The sequence below is a fragment of the Loxodonta africana genome, chromosome 8, assembly GCF_030014295.1.
Source record: "Loxodonta africana isolate mLoxAfr1 chromosome 8, mLoxAfr1.hap2, whole genome shotgun sequence".
Taxonomy (NCBI): Eukaryota; Metazoa; Chordata; class Mammalia; order Proboscidea; family Elephantidae; genus Loxodonta; species Loxodonta africana.
In genome coordinates, this window is record NC_087349.1 from 63055959 (window position 1) to 63077369 (window position 21411).

The following is a 21411-nucleotide window of genomic DNA, read 5'->3' on the forward strand; positions in this document are numbered from 1 at the left end:
TTGAATCCTGTTTATGTTATCTTAAAGGCCTAAGCCTTTCTTTTCAGGTTAGCTTATCTTCAGAATGTCCTGTTAAGCTGTATATAGCTTTTCTGTTTGTTATGAAAGGGAAAAATTATCTCTGCCTGTTTTTTTGTTTGTTTTCAATTTAATGCTTTTATTTTGAAAGAGTTCTAAGATGCACAAGAAGCTGCAAAAGCAGTAGTTTGCATGTACTCTTTATGTAACATCTCACATAACCACTGAATATGATCAAAATCAAGAAACTGACACTAGTATAATGTTATGAACTCAAATACAGACCTTATTTGGGTTTTACCAGTTTCTACATGTGTGTGCGCGCGTGTGTGTGTTTGTGCGTGTGCGTGTGTGTGTAGTTCTATGAAAGTTTATTGCATGTATAGATTCATGTAACATTTAGGACACAGGACTGTTCGAGCATTGCAAACAATTCTCTTGTGTTACTCCTTAATAGTCACACACTTCTTCCAGCCCTAATTCCTCACAACCACTGATCCATCACTATAATCGTATCACTTTGAGAATGTTATATAACTGGAGTCGTACTGTGCATGTAACCTTTCAGGGTTGACTTTTTTCACTCATCATAATGCCCTGAGATCCACCCAAGTTTTGTGTTATCGGTAGTTCACTTCTTTTTATTGCTGGGTTGTGTTCTGTGGTGTGCATGTAGTATACTTTGTTTAACCTTTTACACATTGAAGGACTTTTGGGTTGTTTCCAGTTTTTGGCTATTACAAATGAAAGTGTTATGAACATTCATGTACAAGTTTTGTATGAATATAAGTTTTAGTTTTTCTAGGGTTAGTGTACCTTCCTCTGTTTTCGAAACCTTCTTTGACACCACAGGAGTAGAAGAGGAAAAACAAAACAAAAATTACAGAAGAGCATTTGCAATAAGCAGCAGAAAAGGCTTCATGCCTCTTTCTCACACATTATTTGTTGTGATAAGTCAGCATTACTTTATATTTTTCCTTTTGAGAAAAATCACCTTTTCCATCTGCTTTCTTTGGAAGTTATTTGTAGATTTTGGTAACATACTCACTTTAGAAAGCTATAGAAACCAACTTTGATTCACAGACTACATCGGATACATAATTTGAAGCTACTAAAGCCAACATTGTATTAGAACACATAGAATTTTGAACAGACTTTATTGTACTTAGTCATCAGGTGGCTTCTGTCTAAAGACAAATGCTATTTTAGTATAGATTTAACTTAATATTTGTTTCATATAATGCTAGTGAAACTAATTACTCCCTTTTCTTCAGAAAAGATAAACTATGTATTATTGTATAAATACTGAACTTATTTTCTTTGTCTTGCATAGGCTCACGATATATGAGAGTCCAAATTGAAATTATTTGGAAAACAAAAGCATTTTTGAATAAATCTAAAAATATATCTTTTATTTTCAGAAGGAAGCAATGTGATAGGTACTGAAGAAACTAATTTTGATCGTGGCTACGTGAAAAAGAAATTAGAACATGGGCTTACACGAATATGGCAGGTTTGGTTTTCTTTTTAAATTATTTCTCACTAAAGCAGTAGAAACCTTCATATCAAAGTTGTTTTAGAAATTCAGTTTTCAAATTTTCTGTTATCTTTGTATTCTTTGTATATTTAATCACGTTTGTTTTTCTTTGGTACGAGTCTGTCATTTAATTAAATGTCTGTAATTCCATTGGCAATTATATTTGATTTTAAATGCTAGTTGTTGTCAGGTTGGTTTCAACTCATAGCGACCCTGCCTACAACAGAACGAAACACTGCCCAGTCCTGTGCCATCCTCACAATCATTGTTTTGCTTGAGTAGAAAGTCTTAATCTGAAAATATCCGTATATTTTGTGATTACATTTTTGCCTTTAGTGTACTACCATATATATGATTTCCTAAAGAAATTGCTTTCTTACTGAGTGTTATATTTGTTTTTATTTCATTTATTTGTATTTTCTTAATTTTTTTTTCCTCTTAATTTTGGCGGAGGGGGAGAACCCTGTTGCCATGGAGTCAATTCCAACTCACAGCTACCCTGTAGGACAGAGTAGAACTACTCCATAGGGTTTCCAAGGAGTAGTTGGTGGATTCGAACTGCAGACTTTTTGGGTATCGGCAAACTCTGAAACCCTGGTGGTGTAGCGGTTAAGAGCTATGGCTGTTAACCAAAAGGTCCGCAGTTCAGATCCACCAGGTGCTCCTTGGAAACTCTGTGGTGGCCATTGTACTCTGTCCTGTAGACTTGCTATGAGTCAGAATCGACTCGATGCCACCAGGGCTCCGATTTTAGGAAAGGGACCACTAAATAGTTGACGTGCTTGGGTTAGATTCTAGTATAAAATGAAGAAATTTTTTTCTAAATCAAAGATCTTTGTGCTTTGAAGTAATCTTAGTTTTTGGAAAAATGTGTTTTCTTAAGTTTTTTTTTTTTTTGCAGTTTAGTAGCTCAGTTGTTTTCAGATAATTAAATTTTTCATACTTTGTAGTTTAAAGTGTGATTTTTTTAAAAAGCAACTGTTTTTTAGTTCTTTTTGGGACTTCGAAGCTTAGAAGACTATAAATTCTCTGACCATGCTATGGTTTTTGTTGAATCTATTCCGACTCATAGCAGTCCTATAGGACAGGGAATAACTTCCCCATAGGGTTTTCAAGCCTGGTGCAGTGGTTAAAGCACTCAGCTGCCAACCAAAAGGTCAGTGGTTCCAACCAACCAGTTGTTTCATGGGAGAAAGGTATGGCAGTTTGCTTCTGTAAAGATTTACAGCTTTGGAAACCCTATGGGGCAGCTCTACTCTGTCCTGTAGGGTCGTGGTGAGTCAGAATCGACTTGATGGCAGTGGGTTTTTTTTTTTGGTTAATCTTTGTGAAAGCAGACTGCCTCATCTTTTTCCCACAGAACGACTGGTGGATTCAAACCACCCACCTGTTGGTTAGCAGCTGAGCACTTAACCACTGTGACACCAGGGCTCTTTGGTCTCCTACCAAAAACCAAAACCAAACCTGTTGCTGTTGAGTTGATTCTGACCCATAGCAACTCTACAGGACAGAGCAGAACTGCCCCATATGGTTTCCAAGGAGCGCCTGGTGGATTCAAACTGCCTATCTTTTGGTTAGCAGCTGTAGCTCTTAACCACTACGCCACCAGGGTTTCTTTGGTCTCCTAATAGACTCTAATTGCATTTAGTTTAAATAGTAGAATCCATAGTTGAATTTCTGGTAATTCGAAGTACTTTGAAATAATTGACTTCACGCTTTATATAGCTAGTTGCCATTTCGTCTGGCAACTTCGTGGCATTCCTGACGTAGGAAAATCTGTTAAATATAAAGTTTAGTAAAAATATTCTCAGTTAAACAGGTAGTTATTTTAATGGAGATCAGCACACTTTTCAGTATTGTTATGTGGTGCTCTAGGTTTCAAGTTTTAGCAAATCTTCCTCTCTACCATTCTGTATTCCGTTCACATCCTCAACCCAACCAGTTCCACAACTGGATTTTGGATGCTTTAGGAATTCATTGTGTGCTTGTGAAATTGAAATTACAAGGCTCATCTGCAATTCAAAAGAGTAGAACCTTTGGAAAACAAATGTTTTTTGATAATGCATTTAGCAGGCAAAAGCCGACCTGAATTGAATTCATTTGGCAGCAAGATTTATTTATCCTACTTAAAGTGAACATTCATATTTTGCAGAAATACTGTGTTTGATTTTGGGATACTTCCTAGAACCCACAGGGGACTGTTATATAATACATAGTATACCTACCGTCCTCCACGTGTCTGTCACTTTGTCGTACTGTGGGAGCTTGTGTGTTGCTGTGATGCTGGAAGCTATGCCGCAGGGTCACCCATGGAGGACAGGTTTCAGCTGAGCTTCCAGACTAAGACAGACTAGGAAGAAGTACCCAGCAGTCTACTTCTGAAAAGCATTAGCCAGTGAAAACCTTATGAATAGCAGCAGAACATTGTCTGATGTAGTGCTGGAAGATGAGCCCCCCAGTTTGGAAGGCACTCAACAAGATGACTGGGGAAGAGCTGCCTCCTCAAAGTAGAGTCGACCTTAATGACGCGGATGGAGTAAAGCTTTCGGGACTTTCATTTGCTGGTGTGGCACTACTCAAAATGAGAAGAAACAGCTGCAAACATCCATTAATAATCGGAACCTGGGATGTACGAAGTATGAATCTAGGAAAATTGGAAATCGTCAAAATGAAATGGAATGCATAAACATCAATATCCTAGGCATTAGTGAGCTGAAATGGACTGGTATTGGCCATTTTGAATCAGGCAATCATATAGTCTCCTGTGCTGTGAATGAGAACTCGAAGAGGAATGGTATGGCATTCATCGTCAAAAAGAACGTTTCAAAATCTATCCTGAAATACAACGCTGTCAGTGATGGGATAATATCCATACGCCTACAAGGAAGACCAGTTAATATGACTATTATTCAAATTTACGCACCAACCACTAGGGCCAAAGATGAAGAAATAGAAGATTTTTATCAGCTGCTGCAGTCTGAAATTGATTGAACATGCAATCAAGACCCACTGATAATTACTGGCGATTGGAATGTGAAAGTTGGAAACAAAGAAGGATCAGTAGTTGGAAAATATGGCCTTGGTGATAGAAACAGTGCTGCAGATCGAATGATAGAATTTTGCAAGACCAGCGACTTCTTCATTGCAAACACCATCTTTCACCAACATAGACGGTGGCTGTATACATGGACCTCACCAGATGGAACAAACAGAAATCAGATTGACTACATCTGTGGAAAGAGACGATGGAAAAGCTCAGTATCATCAGTCAGAATAAGGCCAGGGGACGACTGTGAAACAGACCATCAATTGCTCATATGTAAGTTCAAGCTGAAACTGAAGAAAATCAGAGCAAGTCCACGAGAGCCAAAATATGACCTTGAGTATATCCCACCTGAATTTAGAGACCATCTCAAGAATAGTTTTGATGCATTGAACACTAGTGACCACAGACAAGGCGAGTTGTGGAATGACATAAAGGACATCATCCATGAAGAAAGCAAGAGGTCACTGAAAAGACAGGAAAGAAAGAAAAGATCAAGATGGATGTCAGAGGGGACTCTGAAACTTGTTCTTGAGCATCGAGCACCTAAAGCAAAAGGAAGAATTCGTGAAGTAAAAGTACTGAACAGAAGATTTCAAAGGGCCTCTTGAAAAAACAGTAAAGCATTATAATGACGTGTGCAAAGAGCTGGAGATGGAAAATCAAAAGGGAAGTACACGCTCGGCGTTTCTCAAGCTGAAAGAACTGAAGAAAAAATTCAAACCTCGAGTTGCAATAGTGAAGGATTCCGTGGGGAAAATATTAAATGACGCAGGAATCATCAAAGGAAGATGGAAGGAATACACTGATTCATTATACCAAAAAGAATTAGTCGATAGTCAGCCACTTCAAGAGGTGGCATATGATCAGGAACTGATGGTACTGAAGGAAGAAGTCCAAGCTGCTCTGAAGGCATTGGTGAAAAACAAGGCTCTAGGAATTCATGGAATATCAATTGAGATTTTCAACAAACAGATGCAGCACTGGAGGTGCTCACTCATCTATGCCAAGAAATATGGAAGACAGCTTCCTGGCCAACTGACTGGAAGAGATCCATATTTATGCCTATTTCCAAGAAAGGTGATCCAACCGAATGTGGAAATTATAGAACAATATCTTTAATATCACATGGAAGCAAAATTTTGCTGAAGAACATTCAAAAACGGCTGCAGCAGTATGTCAACAGGGAACTGCTAGGAATTCAAGCCGGTTTCAGAGGAGGACGTGGAACCAGGGATATCGTTGCTGATGTCAGATGGATCCTGGCTGAAAGCAGAGAATACCAGAAGGATGTTTACCTGTGTTTTATTGACTATGCAAAGGCATTCGACTGTGCGGATCATAACAAACTATGGATAACACTGAAGAATGGGAATTCCAGAACACTTAATCGTGCTCATGAGGAACTTTTACATGGATCAAGAGGCAGTTGTTAGGACAGAACAAGGGGATACTGATTGGTTTAAAGTCAGGAAGGGTGTTTGTCAGGGTTGTATTCTTTCACCATACCTATTTAATCTGTATACTGAACAAATAATCCAAGAAGTTGGACTATATGAAGAGGAACGGGGCATCAGGATTGGAGGAAGACTCATTAACAACCTGCGTTATTCAGATGACACAACCTTGCTTGCTGAAAGTGAAGAAGACTTGAGGCACTTACTAATGAAGATCAAAGACCACAGCCTTCAGTATGGATTACACCTCCACATAAAGAAAACAAAAATCCTCACAACTGGAGCAATGAGCAACATCATGATAAACGGAGAAAAGATTGAAGTTGTCAAGGATTTCATTTTACTTGGATCCACAAGCAACAGCTGTGGAAGCAGCAGTCAAGAACTCAAAAGACACGTTGCATTGGGCAAATCTGCTGCAAAGGACCTCTTCAAAGTGTTGAAGAGCAAAGATGTCGCCCTGAAGACTAAGGTGCGCCTGACCCAAGCTGTGGTATTTTCAATCACATCATATGCATGTGAAAGCTGGACAATGAATAAGGAAGACCGAAGAAGAGTTGACGCCTTTGAATTGTGGTGTTGGCAAAGAATATTGAATATACCATGGACTGCCAAAAGAACAAACAAACCTGTCTTGGAAGAAGTGCGGCCAGAATGCTCCTTAGAGGCAAGGATGGCGAGACTGCATCTTACATACATTGGACATGTTGTCATGAGGGATCAGTCCCTGGAGAAGGACACCATGCTTGTCCAGTACAGGGTTAGCAGAAAAGAGGAAGACCCTCAACAAGGTGAATTGACACGGTGGCTGCAACAGTGACCTCAAACATAACGATGATTGTAAGGATGGTGCAGGGCCGGGCAGTGTTTCGTTCTGTTGTGCATAGGGTCGCTATGAGTCGGAACTGAATCGAGGGCACCTAACAACAACAACAACAACATACCTACCGTATTATCTTTCTAACATCTGAAATCCAAAATTTTGAAACATTTTTGGCTCAAGATAGATTCAGATGAAGCGGTGAACAAAGTTAAAAGCTGCAATAAAGGCAAAAAATTTACCTGTATAAAACAGGGTTGATTAAGTTAAAGAGAAATCATACCAGATGGAATAAAAAAATGCAGAGCATCAAAAAGGGTAAATATGTAAGTCCTTTTAGTTTGTTTGCTTCAAACTTGCAGAAAAATTGCAAGAATAGTACAAAGAACTTCCATATTGCCTTCACTGAGTGCTGTGGATTGTATTCTGTCCCCCAAAATATGTGTTGTAAATTCTGACCTCTGAGCCATTTGGGAATGGCTTGTCTTTGTTATGTTAATGAGACAGAATTAGTGTAGGGTGTATCTTGAGTCAATCTGTTACAAGTTATAAAAAACCTGTTGCCATGGAGTCGACTATGACATAGCAACCCTATAGGACAGAGTAGAACTGCCCCATAGGGTTTTCAAGGAGTGGCTAGTAAATTTGAACTGCCAACCTTTTGGTTTGCAGCCAAATGCTTAACCACTGCATCACCAGGGCACCACAAGATATAAAAAAGAACAGTTTAAACTAGCAGGAATGAGGGAAGAGAGATGACAAGCCACATGAAAGCCAGGATTAGGAGCTCAGAAGAGACAAGGATCTTCCCCCAGAGCTCACAGAGAGAGAAAGCCTGTCCCTAGAGCTGCCACTCTGAATTCAGACATCTAGCTTCCTAAAGTGTGAGGAAGTAAATTCCTGTTAAAGCCACCTACTTGTGGTATTTTTGTTATAGCAGCACTAGATAATTAAGGTACTGAGAGACCCATTGAAGTTTCTCCAACAGTCTCAGAAATGTTCTTTATATTTATAGCAAAAGGATCCAGTTTAGGCTCAAACGCTGAACTTAGCTGTCATGTCCTTTCCATTCCCTTTTGTCTAGAAGGCTTCCTCAGGTCTTCCATGACCTTCATTACCTTGATATGTTCGAAGATTACAGCCTAGTCATTTTGTAGAATGCCTCTGAATTTGAATTTGTCTGGTGTGTTCTTATGATTAGTTAGAGATCATACATTTTTAAAACCAGTGTTAGAATCGATGCTGTGTTCCCTCATCATCCCATTGAGTGGTACCTGCTTTCATTTTGTCCCATCACTAGTGATGTTATCTTGGATGACATGAGTAAGGTGCCTTCATGCTAAAGTTGCTCTTTTGTCTTTTGTGATGAATAAGTATTTCATGAGAAGATGCATCCCCACAAGTACCTCTTTTCCACCGATTAGTTTTAGCCTATACTGATATTTCTTACTTGAACTTTTTTTTACTCTCATGATTGCCAATATTTTACTATGATGTTTTCTAATTCTCATTTCTTCAACATTTGTTGGCATTCTACTTCTACCCACTAGTTTTGCCATCTGTTGATGTTTCTTGCTTGAATTCTTTTTTATTTTCATGGTTGCCAAGTCGTGATTTCTCTAATTATTATTCCTTCAACATTTTATTAGTTGGCATTCTACTCTAGGGAAGAGCTTTTTATTCTCTCCACTTATATATTCATTTATTTACGTATATTAGTTCATACTCTATACATGAGGGTGTGTGTGTGTGGATGTATGTGGTGTGTGTGGGGGGTTATCCATTATATAATTTGTTTCTATCATAATTTATTTTAATGGGCATATTGTCCCAGATTTGGCCACATGGAGCCCTCTTCAAGCTAGCTTTTGTGTCCTCCTGACATGTCTCCACATTCTTTGAAGACTTCTTTACTTGCTTACATAATAGGATGTTCCATACTCATCCTGTATCTCCTGTGCTAGCTCTGGTTCCTTTTAGTAATGAAAAGTTTAGAAACCAAGCTCTGCACTTCAGTTAGGTGTCTTCGTTGGTACTGGGAGTCACAAATTTCAGGCCCTTTCAGTGGGCAGAACTAGAAAATATATGTATGTACGTACATATACACAACTTGACTCATGGATTTTTCCATTAGACTGTTAAGTTCTTTGAGGACTCAGAGGTTAGCATATCCTGTGCACATGGGAGTGCTTAGGGAAGGGGTCATTCAGGCATTTATTAGTTTACATGCCTGTGACACTATAATCTTTAATAAAATAAGATTCCATACCAATTTTAAAAAGAGTTCCATCTTTGAATTAAAAGTGAATGTATGACAATTTCTAGACATTTATTAATTAGTTATAAAGATGGATGACGGTAAATGACTGAAAAGCATGCAAAGATGTTTAGCCTTTCATTAAAAGTAAACCCAAAACCATAATCACCTTAGGTTTTGATAGGAAAAATTTTTAGAATACTGTGGCAAATTTTCTGTTCATCTTGACTCAAACAGAATCTTTAAGAAGAAAGTCTTTATTTTTAAAACAAGATGTTTACATTCTAGGTTACAGGGCTGTTATTTTTTTTTAATATCCTAGCTTTAAGAAATTTTTGAACAATGGTCATTTGTGAATCTCCTGTGAATATTGTGTATTGATACCTCTTTTGAAATTAAAGAATACTTGTTTTTATTTACTATAAATGATATTTGAGGATTTAAAATACATAGAATAGTGTAAAGAGGAAAATAAGAATGAACTATCATTTCTAATGTCTATAAATAACCATTATTAACACTTTGATGTATTTTTCTATTTTTTCCCTGCATCTTCTTTTAAATGTAACTGAAATCTACTTTTTTTTTTTTTTTTACTTAATATCTGTAATATTTTCACTTGCCAGTGAAATTTCTTTATATATGGAATTTTTGGGGGGGGGTTACTATGTTTTTGATATACACATGGTTAAGATTTTTTGAGTCAAATTTATTGACTTGTCCTTTTGTAAGTTCTTATATTCTTGGAAAACAGACCTGGCGATCTGTTTCTGAAAGGTTGGAACCTTGGAAACCCTATAGAGCACAGCTCTATACTGACCCACCACAGGGTTGCCATGAGTCGGAATCGACTTGATGGCAACCAACAACAACAACAGCATATCACCTTTAAGGATGTTGGCTGTAAGCCGAACTATGTATATACATATATATATATCAACTTAAGAATATATTCCTTTCTTATTTTAATGTGCAGCTATAGAGTAAATGGCTCTGAGAACTTATTTTCTATTTTTGTGTTTACTTGAAATATCTTTTTATCTTACAGGATGTTCAACTAAAAGTAAAAACCTACTTGCTTGGAACTGACTTGTCTATATTCAAATATGATGATTTCATCTTTGTCTTGGACATAATCAGCAGGTAATGTTTGAGTTGTTACTTGTCTTATTCTTTGGGATGATTTATTTAGCAATGAAAAAGAAATCATGAGTCAGTAAGTTATGTGTAACTTCTTCATGGAAATGGGGATATATGTAGATTCATAATTCCTACTGTGTTTTAATATTTCTTCTCTTCAACTGTTTATAAGCCATATTGGATTTGACATCTTTAAAATTTCCTCAAAGACTGAAATTTCTATGATTTTTTTTTTTTTAAATGTGGACTTTATTTGTCTTTAATGATTCTGAAATTTACACAAACTTTATTCTAAGATAAACTTTATCGAACTAGGTTGATGCAAGTTGGAGAAGAATTTTGTGGTAGCAAGTCTGAAGTTTTACAAGAGTCTATTAGAAAACAAAGTGTCAATTATTTCAAAAACTACCATAGGTAAGAACTCTAATAAAATATGAATGAATTTATTTAGATAAATGTTTAATCTTATAGCATTAATTAGTTTAAAGCAGTTACTTCTAAATTGTAATGAATGTGCTCTTTGTAGCTCTTTTTAAGATGGTTAAGGAATTTCACCAAAAGTATCTTAAGATTTTCTCATTATTCCCTCATTGTTGATCTTAATATATTCTTTGTCTTGAAGGGCTCAAAATATTGAGCTGGTTTCTTTGTGGGTGAAAGTTGATTTTTGCATAAGTGGTCACAAAGAATTTGGCCAGTCCTTTATGCCTTCATATGTGGTCTGTGCTATAAGGAGGTTAAATCAGTAGAGACAGCATACAGTGAGAGGGTGTTTGAAAGCACCTGACTTTTAGGTAGTAAAAGGTCTTCTAGAGAGGACACATGATATTCAGAATCTAGCAACAAAGCCAAGATTGTGGACTAAAGTGCTTCCCAAAAATAGTTTCAGCAATTTAAAAGAAGGTATCTATAGATCTAGAGATATTAAGCAGATAATATTAGATGATATGAACAACTTTGGAAACCCTGGTGGCGTAGGGGTTAAGTGCTATGGCTGCTAACCAAGAGGTCGGCAGTTTGAATCCGCCAGGCCCTCTTCGGAAACTATGGGGCAGTTCTACTGTGTCCTGTAGGGTTGCTGTGGGTCAAAATCGACTGGACAGCAGTGGGTTCAGTTTGTTTTTTTTGGTTATGAACAACTTTATACTAATAAATTTGACAATTTAGATGAAATGAACAAATTTCTTGTAAAGCCAAACTTAATAAACTGATAATATAGAGAACTTGAATACTTCTGTGTCTTTCAAAGAAATCAAATTTGTACTTCAAAATATTTTTACAAACAAATCTCCAGGACCACTGGTGTCATTGGTAAGTTCCACCAAACATTGAAGGAAGAAATAATACCAACTGAAACTCTTTCAGAGAATAGAGAAAGAGGAATGCTTTACAAGTTATTTTATTGAGGCCAGCATAACCCTGATACCAAAACATAACAACGACATTACAAGAAAGGAAAATCACAAACAAGTATCTCATAAGAACATAGTGCAAAAATCCTAAACAAAATATTGGCAAGTTAACTCCAAGGATATCTAAAAATGATAATATATCATGAAGAGTTAGGGTTTTTTGCAAAAGAGCAAAGCTGGCTAAACAGTAAAAAATGAATAAATTTAATTTACCAACCAACAATACAGGAAAAATAACCGTGATGATCGTGTTAGTAGATGAAGAAAAAATGTTGATAAGAAATTTCACCCTGGTTCATGTTTTAAAAAAACCATGTCTTTCAATCTCTTACCGTATGTTTAAAGTATACCTTTTATAACTGCAAGAAGTTTTGTTGTTGTTTCTTTAGATTCAGTCAATTTTTGTGTTTTGATTGAACTGTTCTTTCCATATACATTTAATGTATTTATTGGTATGTCGTTGGTTGGTAGGTGTAGTTGAGTCGACTCCGACTCATAGAGACTGAGTAAGACAGAGTAGAACTGCCCCATAGAGTTTTCCATGGAGCGGCTGGTGGATTCGTACCGCTGACCTTTTGCTTAGCGGCTGTGCTCTTAACCACCGTGCCACCACATCTCCATTTATTGGTATAGTTGAGTTTAAGTCTACCATATTGTTGTTTGATTTCTAAAAGTCCTGTCTTTTTTTTTTTTTTTTTTAACTTATTTTTCTCTTTCTGGTTTCTTTTGGATTGATCAAGTGTATTTTGATACCATATTTTTTTCTCTTTGGTTATCTTTTCATTTATATATTCTTGTAGTGGTTACCATCAGCATTCCTATATGCATTCCAGCTCTATTATAGTCTACCTTAGGTCATATACTTCCAGAATACACTTGGCCCTCCATATCCACAAGTTCTGCATCTGTGGATTCAACCAACCATGGATGGAAAATATTAAGAAAAAAGAAGTTTCAAAAAAGCAAAACTTGAATTTGCTGCTCATCAAGCGCTATGCTGAATCCACAGGAATGAAATGATGTGTAGGTATATCCTGCCGTAGCCTACCACCATTTCACAGATCCCCAGCCTCTCTCCAGCTCTTTGTTGTTTGAGTATTGTTTACTGCGAGTCTCCTCCAGTATTCCCTGAATGATACTGTATAACAACTATTTATATAGCATTTACATTGTACTAGGTATTATAATTAATCTAGAGATGATTTAACGTATATGGGAGGATGTGTGTAGATTGTATGCAAATACTATACCAGTATATATGAGACTTGAAGATAACATGGATTTTGGTATCCAAAGGGGTTCCTGGAACCCATCCCCTGCTGATGCTGTAATGCATTAACTGCATTTACCTTCTCTCACCCTTTTTTGCTGTTGTTATCATAAACTTTTATTTTATATATCACTTTCTATACATTATATATTGTATATATAATGTTATAAAACCAAAAAACCAAACCCACTGCCGTCGAGTCAATTCCGACTCATAGCGACCCTATAGAACAGAGTAGAACTGTGCTGTAGAGTTTCCAAGGAGCGCCTGGCAGATTTGAACTGCTGACCTTTTGGTTAGCAGCCATAGCACTTAACCAGTACGCCACCAGGGTTTCCATATATAACATTGTGTATAAATATTATATTTGTGTTTTTTTATACTTAGGGTTGATTGAGCTTCTTCAGTCTGTGAGTTGGTATTTTTTATTACTGTATTAGTTTTATATTACTGTGTAATAAAGTACCATGAACTTAACAGCTTGACAAAACACCCATTTACTATCTCAAAGTTGTGTAGATAGAAGTCCGTGGACTTGTCTAGGTTCTTAGCTTAGGGTCTTAGTTATCTAGTGCTGTTATAACAGAAATACCACAAGTGGATGGCATTAACAAAGAAATTTATTCTCTCACAGCCAAGGAGGCTAGAAATCCGAATTCAGGGTGCCAGCTCCAGGGGAAGGCTTTCTTTCTCTGTCAGCTCTGGGGGAAATGTCCTTGTCATCAATCTTACCCAGTCAAGGAGCTTCTCAGCACAGGGAACCCTGGGTTCAAAGGACATGCTTTTCTCCTGGCTCTTGTTTGTTGGTGGTATAAGGTCCCCATGTCTTTCTGCTCCATTCTTTCTTTTATATCTCAAAAGAGATTGACTTAAAACACAACCTAATCTTGTAGATTGAGTTCTGCCTCATTAATGTAACTGCCGCTAATCAATGAGATGGATCAACCACAGTGGCTTAACCACTGCGCCCCCAGGGCTCCCTTTGCTATATAAAGCCAAACTATTGCCAGTGAGTTGATTCCAACTCATAGTGACCCTATAGGACAGTGTAGAACTTCCCATAGGGTTTCTAAGGAGTGGCTGGTGAATTTGAACTGCTGACTTTTTGGTTAACAGCTGGGCTCTTAGGTGTGATAAACCAAAAAACCAAACCCAGTGCCGTCGAGTCGATTCCGACTCATAGCGACCCTATAGGACAGAGTAGAACTGCCCTGCAGAGTTTCCAAGGAGCGCCTGGTGGATTTGAACTACCAGCCCTTTGGTTAGCAGCCTTAACACTTAACCACTGTGCAACCAGGGTTTCCAAATACCTAATCATATTAATAGGCCTGGAGGTTAACAAAACCCATATTAATAGTCCTGGAGATTAGGATGGGAAATGGTGGGAGTAGAATTCTAGAATCCTGCCTACCAGTCTTTTTTTTTTTTTAATAATAGCTTTATTGATATATAATTCACCTGCCGTAAAGTCTACCCTTTAAATATACAATTAAAAAACTACCATCATTGCTGTCTAATTTTAGAGAGTTTTGTCACCCCAGAAAGAACCACATACCTATTAACAGTCATTCCTCCTCCCCTCTATCCCACAGCCCTGGGCAATCACTCATCTACTTTTTATCTCTTGGATTTGCCTATTCTGGACACTTCATATAAATGGAATCATAGGTGGCCTTTTGTGTATAGCTTTCGCTTAGCATAATGTTTTCAAAATTCATCCATGTTGTAGCACGTGTGTGGAACTTTATTCTATTTTATGGCCAAACAATCTTTCATTGTATAAATATGCCACATTTTATTTATCCCTTCATCAGTTTAAGTATATTTGGGTTCTTCTACTTTTCAGCTATCAAGTTCCAATTTGAGGTATTGTATTTTTCAGCTCAGAATGTCTGTTCTTTTGTTGTTTTTATGATATAGTTCTTTGAAATTCTTCATCTTTCTATCCTTTTGTATGCCTTTTTCTCTGTTTCATTTAACTTATTTATAATAGTTAATGTCCTTGTCTGTGTGTTCCAATACTTGGAGCAGCTCCTGCTTTTCACAGATTCATCCATTTATTTTCTCTTTATTTTAGAACCTGTGGATTTAAATAAAGAATCTAGATTTTGTTTTGCCAGGTATATAAGAGCCATACCTGCTAATTCAATTCATAAATTCTGCATGTTGATAGGCAATGAGCTAAACGTATTTTGAGAGTGATAATCATATTGATGATTGTGGCTTAGAAGGTATAGATGATTTGTGCTGTTTAGCATAAAGTATTAGTATTTATGATCTCATACAATTTGTAAATTACTTCTCTGTTAGCTAAGGATATTTTAAATATATGAGTTAATGTCAAGCTTAGTCTAATCTCTTATTAAAAATGTTATTTCCTAGATACTATTTTTTGAATGTAGTAAAAGTATTTTGAGTTTAGGAAATATTTCAGGAAGTTTTTCTCTTAAGAATAGCACGTTTTTAACAAGTTAAATATTTGTGTTTACTGTGTTAATCTGAAGTGTTCCTGAAGCCGATTATGATCATGATGATAACCTTATAATTGTTTATCTTGTATTTCCTCGTTTTTTGTGTGCAGCGCATTTTTCTTTTCTTCTTAATTTTGATGTGTTCCATTTCCTCTTTTAAGAACACGACTTGATGAACTGAGAATGTTCCTAGAGAATGAGACCTGGGAGCTTTGTCCTGTTAAGTCAAATTTCAGCATCTTGCAACTTCATGTAAGTGTTTCTTAAAAAGAAGGAAATCTCTTAGGCTTTTTTTTTTTTTTTTTTTTAAAGAACCTGACATATGGAAGGATTATAAGATAATTAAATTAAGAAATAGTGTCTTATATTCCTTCCTTGAAAGTGATTAAGAGTAGGCCTCTTTTTCAGTAGTAGCCCTTTATGGATGTAAAAGCCTGTCTCTTTACAAAATTTAGTTTATATACTTCAAGAAACTTTTCTTTTTTATTGTAATTTAGGTGAAACTTTACAGAGCAAATTAGTTTCTCATTAAATAGTTAATATACAAATTGTTTTGTGACATTGGTTTCCAACCCCATGATGTGTCAACATTCTATCCTTCTCCACCGTGGGTTCCCTGTTTCCGTTCATCGAGTTTTCCTGACCCTTCCCGCCTTCTTTGCTTTTGGGCTGGTGTGCCCGTTAGTCTCCTACACATGATTGAACTATGAAGCACGTTCCTCATGTGTGTTATTATTGGCCATTTAGACCTGTCTAATCTTAATCTTTGGCTGAAGGGTGAACCTCAGGAGTGACTTCAGTACTGAGTTAAAAGGGTGTGTGTGTGTGTGTATATATATATATATATATATTTTTTTTTTTTTTTTTAATCTTAATCTTTGGCTGAAGGGTAAACCTCAGGAGTGACTTCAGTACCGAGTTAAAAGGGTATCTGGGGGCCATACTCTTGGAGTTTCTTTGGTCTCTGTCCCACCAGTAAGCCTGGTCTTGATCCTTTCTATTTTAGTCAGATCTGTTGTAATGTTACCCATTTCATTTCTTATTTGGGTTATTCGTGTCCTCTCCTGTTTTGCTTTTGTCAGTTTGGCCAATGGTTTGTTGATTTTGTCGATACAAAGAACGAACTTTTGGTTTTATTGATTCCGTTGTTTTTCCATTCTTTTTCATTTATTTTTGTTCTGATCTTTACTATTTCCTTTCTTCTTGTGGTTGTGTGCTTCCTTTGCTGTTCTCTTGCTATTTGTTCGAGTTGTAGGGCTAACCTTCTTTTTTGATGTGTGCGCCTATTGCTATAAATTGACCTCTGAACAGTGCCTTAGCTGTGTCCCATAGGTTTTGGTACAGTGTGTTTTCATTCTCATACGATTCTAGAAATTTTTTTATTCCATCTTTGATTTCTTCTATTACCCAGTGGTTTTTAAGCAAAGTGTTACTCAGTTTCCATGTATTTGATTTTTTGATGCTCTTCCTGTTATTAATTTCTATTCCTATGGCATTGTGATCAGAAAAGATGTTTTGTGTTATTTCAGAGTTTTGAATTTTGTTGAGGGTTGCTTTGTGGCCTGGGATGGGTCTATCTGATGAATGTTCCATGTGCATTGGGAAAGACTATATACTTGACTGCTATTGGGTGGAGTGTTCTATATATGTCTGTGAGGTCAAGATTGGTGATTGTGGCCTTAAGATATTCATTATCTTTGCTGGGAAACCCTGGTGACATAGTGGTTAAGTACCACAGCTACTAACCAAAAGGTCAGCAGTTCAAATCCACCAGGCACTTCTTGGAAACCCTGTGGGGCAGTTCTACTCTGTCCTGTAGGGTTGCTATGAGTCGGAATTGACTCAATGGCAATGGGCTTTTTTTTTTTTTTTTTTTTGGTGTCTTTGCTGAGTTTCTTTCTAAATTCAAGAAACTTTTTTTGCCTAAAGCAAAACCAAACCCACTGCCATCAAGTTGATTCTGACTCATAGCAACATTATAAACTGCCCCATAGGGTTTCCAAGGCTGTAATCTTTATGGGAGCAGACTATCACATCTTTCTCCCATGGAGCAGTTGGTGGGTTCAAGTCACTAACCCTTCGGTTAGCAGCTGAGCGCTTAACCACTGTGCCACGAGGGCTTCTTTTTGGCCTAAAAAGAGGCACAATTAAGATAATGTTTTTCTTTTTAATTCAGAAAAGGTCTACTGCTTTCTTAACTTTTGCAGAAAATTAATGTTTTATTTTGGTAGTCTTTAAAAGAAATTGCTTATATTAGTAGAATATTTGTGATTTCTTAAAGGGGCCAATAGTTCTTAATTTATGTTGTAATTAATAAATTTACCTATAAAGAGAAAATGCCTCAGCTGTAGGAGAGGAGCTTAAAAAGCTACTCTTAACTAATTTTTTTTAGTTTATTGATTTCTTGAATCCTCATAGAATAAGCAATCTGTGAAAAAGTCTTTCGTTAGTTGGATTTTTTTCTCCTTAGTTGAAACACATTGTAGGTAAGTAGTCCCTGTGTGATATACTATATTCTACAAATAGCAAACCTCAAAATGTAGTGCATGTATTAGATCCTTGTTTAGAAGGTGCAATGTGTTTAGCCTTTAAAAGGAATGGCTTTCTAGAAACATTTTTTTAAGTGTTTGATTTAATTGGTAGTTGAAATTTAAAAAGCAAATAAACAGATCATTTAAAACTTAATAAGCTATTGTATCTTTTAAAAAGAGTATCATCAAACATGAGAATTTTAAATTTTGCATTAATCTTTAGGCACACATTACATTTATAGTGATCAGTCATAAAATGAAGAGTTTTGTAATTCAGAGGAATTTTAGAGATTGTTCCAGCTCTTTCACAAATTACCTGTGAGATCTTAAACTTGGCACTGAATCCTTCCTGCCATCTCAGTTTCCTCATCTGTGAAATGCTTGATTTAGACCAGGTGTTTTAGCTTTAGCATTTGTGATTCTTGCATTCTAGAGTGACCCTCTTCTTTTACAAATGAGGAAACTGAGGTATACATAAGCCAGATGATGTTCCCAGCATTGTGTAGGAAGTTAATGGAATATATAATGGATTAATGGCAATCTAGGACTAGAAGACTTACCTGGCCTCAGCTTCTGTGTTTGTGTTGCCTGCTGGTTGGTATATGAAGAAAAGTAAATGAAAATTTATAGATATCAGTGGAACAAAGAAATATACATAATTCATGCTTTGTTTTTGATGTATTTGTATAGAATATCTTAAATGATGCTTGTATATAAGTTAGATGTTAGACTTAACACCAGTTTGTTTTTATAAACAACTTTGTTAATTAAAACCATAGCCTACTGAAACCTTTCCTACTACGTAAAAATTTATAGGCGGTAGCCTTCAGATTTCATAAGTAATTCTGAAAAAGTCTGTTTGTGGTTCTATAAAATATGCCAGAAGTATCTTGGTGAAGATAACATTGTTGTAAGAAATGTCATGAACTGAGTTGTCTTTAGGCAAACTGTTAGATCTGTATTTCTAAGTTTGTGCTTTCAGACAACTTGCAAGATTTAAAAATGAATTACCTGAAAAGCAGGAGTGATTTTTTTTTCTTCATTAATTCTAATTTGCATTAATGGAATATGTTTGTGTACTTTAACTTTTACTGTTTTTGCTAAAAGGTATCTGACTCCATTTTTAATGTCTAGGAATTTAAATTCATGGAACAGTCTCGTTCACCATCAGTCTCACCTAGTAAGCAGCCTGCCTCAACTTCCTCAAAAACAGTGACCCTGTTTGAACAGTACTGTAGTGGTGGGAATCCATTTGAAATTCAGGCCAACCACAAAGATGAAGAAACAGAAGATGTCCTGGCTTCTAATGGGGTACGTTGTGTTTTTAAACATATTGAACATAAGTGAGATTTCTTTATTTAAAAAGCATTCTTCCCAGTGAGCAAGGTAATTTACCAGATTTATTTATCCATCCACCACCCACCTTCCTACCTGCCTACCTACTTACCATAGTTCTTGTATAGATAATGATTTTATGTGCTTTTTTTTGGGTTGACTTTATCCTCTTAAATGATAAATTTTGCCTTTATGTTTGCTTTATGTTTTTACTGGATTACTTTATGTTCTTACCAGATTACTAATCAAGTAGTAGTATAGTTTCTTCACTGAATAGTTATATGATTTTTTGGATAGATGAATGAGGGAATAGGTCACCTGCACTTTTTATCAACTCTACTACTGGATAAGTAAGTCATTTGGTTCCACGGCCCTTTAGCTGAGAAAGGGTGTATGTCTCGTTTGTTGCCTGACAGGGATATTCTTAAGAATGAGAAGTATGATGTTTTAATAACACTTTGAGAATCTCAAGAAACAATATAAACCAGAGGTAGTGTGAGATAGTGGAAAATGTTTGAAGTCAGATAAATTAATATTACCTTTGTTATTTATTAGATGTGTGGCCATTGGCAAGTTATTTAAACTTTGTGACCCTCAGTTTCCCCATGTTCACTGTGGAGATAATGCTTACTTTACAGTTACCTACAGGATTATTTTCACAATATTTTTTTGGCCTAGTATGTTACATGATGACTCCTTATGATGATGATGTGTACTCCTTTGATGTTCATGGATTTCACCTGTCCTCTCCCATACTGGCATTGACCATGGTGCTGTAAAGGTGATGACAGGGTTAGGAAGGCATCTTTCCTCTCTCGAGTAAATCTGCTGTTCTTGCCTTGCTCTCAGTAGAACCCTGTATGCTACGCCTAATTTTCTAAGCTGTGTTTGGAATTAAATCTCACCATAATGAATTAGGTAGAACATCTAGCATGCGTGTGTTGTATGTGTTTATAGGATGAATTAACACTTCTAGAGTCCTGGAATTGTATACTCAGCCTCTTTATAATGAATTAGAAAATCAGAAATAAGTTGTGATGAATCCATTAGGCGGAATAAGAGGGACTTTGATATCGTTGTTGTTTGATCAAATGTATACTGTTTTATTCTTGGAATGCCTAGTGGGTTTATTTGTTTTTTGTATATGGAGATTTGATTTTAGTGGACATTTATAAGCCTCTGTATTTTATTTTCCTTTACTTTCATTTGAACTGGTTAAGATAGGATGATGGAGAAGAAATGGAAGGATAACATGATCCTTGATGGCAAAATTAAAGTTAAACCATTAAAAAATTTCTTCTATTTAGCTTTTTCTCATCAAACTGGGTACGTTGTGTTGAAAGACCTCAAAAAAAGATGGCTCACCATGCCCATTTTCAAATGTCCTCTTCTCTTTAGTATGAATCTGATGAACAAGAAAAGAGTGCCTATCAGGAGTATGATAGTGACAGTGATGTCCCTGAGGAACTAAAACGAGATTATGTGGATGAGCAGACAGGCGATGCCCCTGTGAAAAGGTAATTACTCTTAGAGTGTATGGGATGTAGCATTTTATGTTGTGCATTTAACACATTGTAGGATTTCTTCTGAAGATTAATACAAAGCAACAAGTAAAAATTAATTTTTTTCTGGTGGTTATAATAGCATGTGGTATAAGTTGATATGTCTAAAACATGATTCCCAAAAGGCTAGAATTGTAAATTTTTTTTTTTACATTCCATGGATGTGACTTTCTAGGGAAAATAAAATAGAGGAAAATTTCTACTTAGCAAAAGCCTTGCAGGCGCTTCACAAGCAGTTAATTTAACTGCGAGTTTAGATTGTTATTGTGTTTAGTGATATAGTACCTCTTCAAAATATTTAGAGAGGAAAAAAAAACAGCAAACTTTGGTTTAACCATTTAAAATGTTTTCAGTCTCTCTTTTGATTTATATAGCTTGTTTGACCTTATTTTTCAGCAACAGTCTAATTCCTTTTTTTTTTCCCACAAAGTTAAGAAGTAATCATGTTTCCCGAACTTTTTTTATTACAAAGTAGTGAGCATAATCAAAGAGTTTTTTAGAGATAACAATTTTTGCAAAAAAAAAAAAAAAAGTTTAGATTAAAATGTATATTGCTCC

General features: G+C 36.1%; 1 protein-coding gene across 9 annotated transcripts in view; it reads left to right on the forward strand.

The window, feature by feature from the left end:
• VPS50 (VPS50 subunit of EARP/GARPII complex) overlaps positions 1-21411 on the forward strand; it is a 148750-nt gene that overhangs the window by 82235 nt on the left and 45104 nt on the right. For 7 of the 9 annotated variants that reach the window (XR_010322680.1, XR_010322681.1, XR_002784930.2 and 4 more), the window contains 6 exons: positions 1440-1531; positions 10181-10275; positions 10588-10686; positions 15587-15677; positions 19091-19267; positions 20690-20808. Coding sequence is in view for 5 of the 9 variants with exons in the window: in XM_064289986.1 (XP_064146056.1) it covers positions 1440-1531; positions 10181-10275; positions 10588-10686; positions 15587-15677; positions 19091-19267; positions 20690-20808 (673 nt within the window). In the remaining 4 variants the exon portion in view is untranslated. Of the gene's footprint in view, positions 1-1439; positions 1532-10180; positions 10276-10587; positions 10687-12484; positions 12708-15586; positions 15678-19090; positions 19268-20689; positions 20809-21411 lie in introns of those variants that run through there. The other 2 variants (XM_023544412.2, XR_002784931.2) reach the window with 2 other exon arrangements.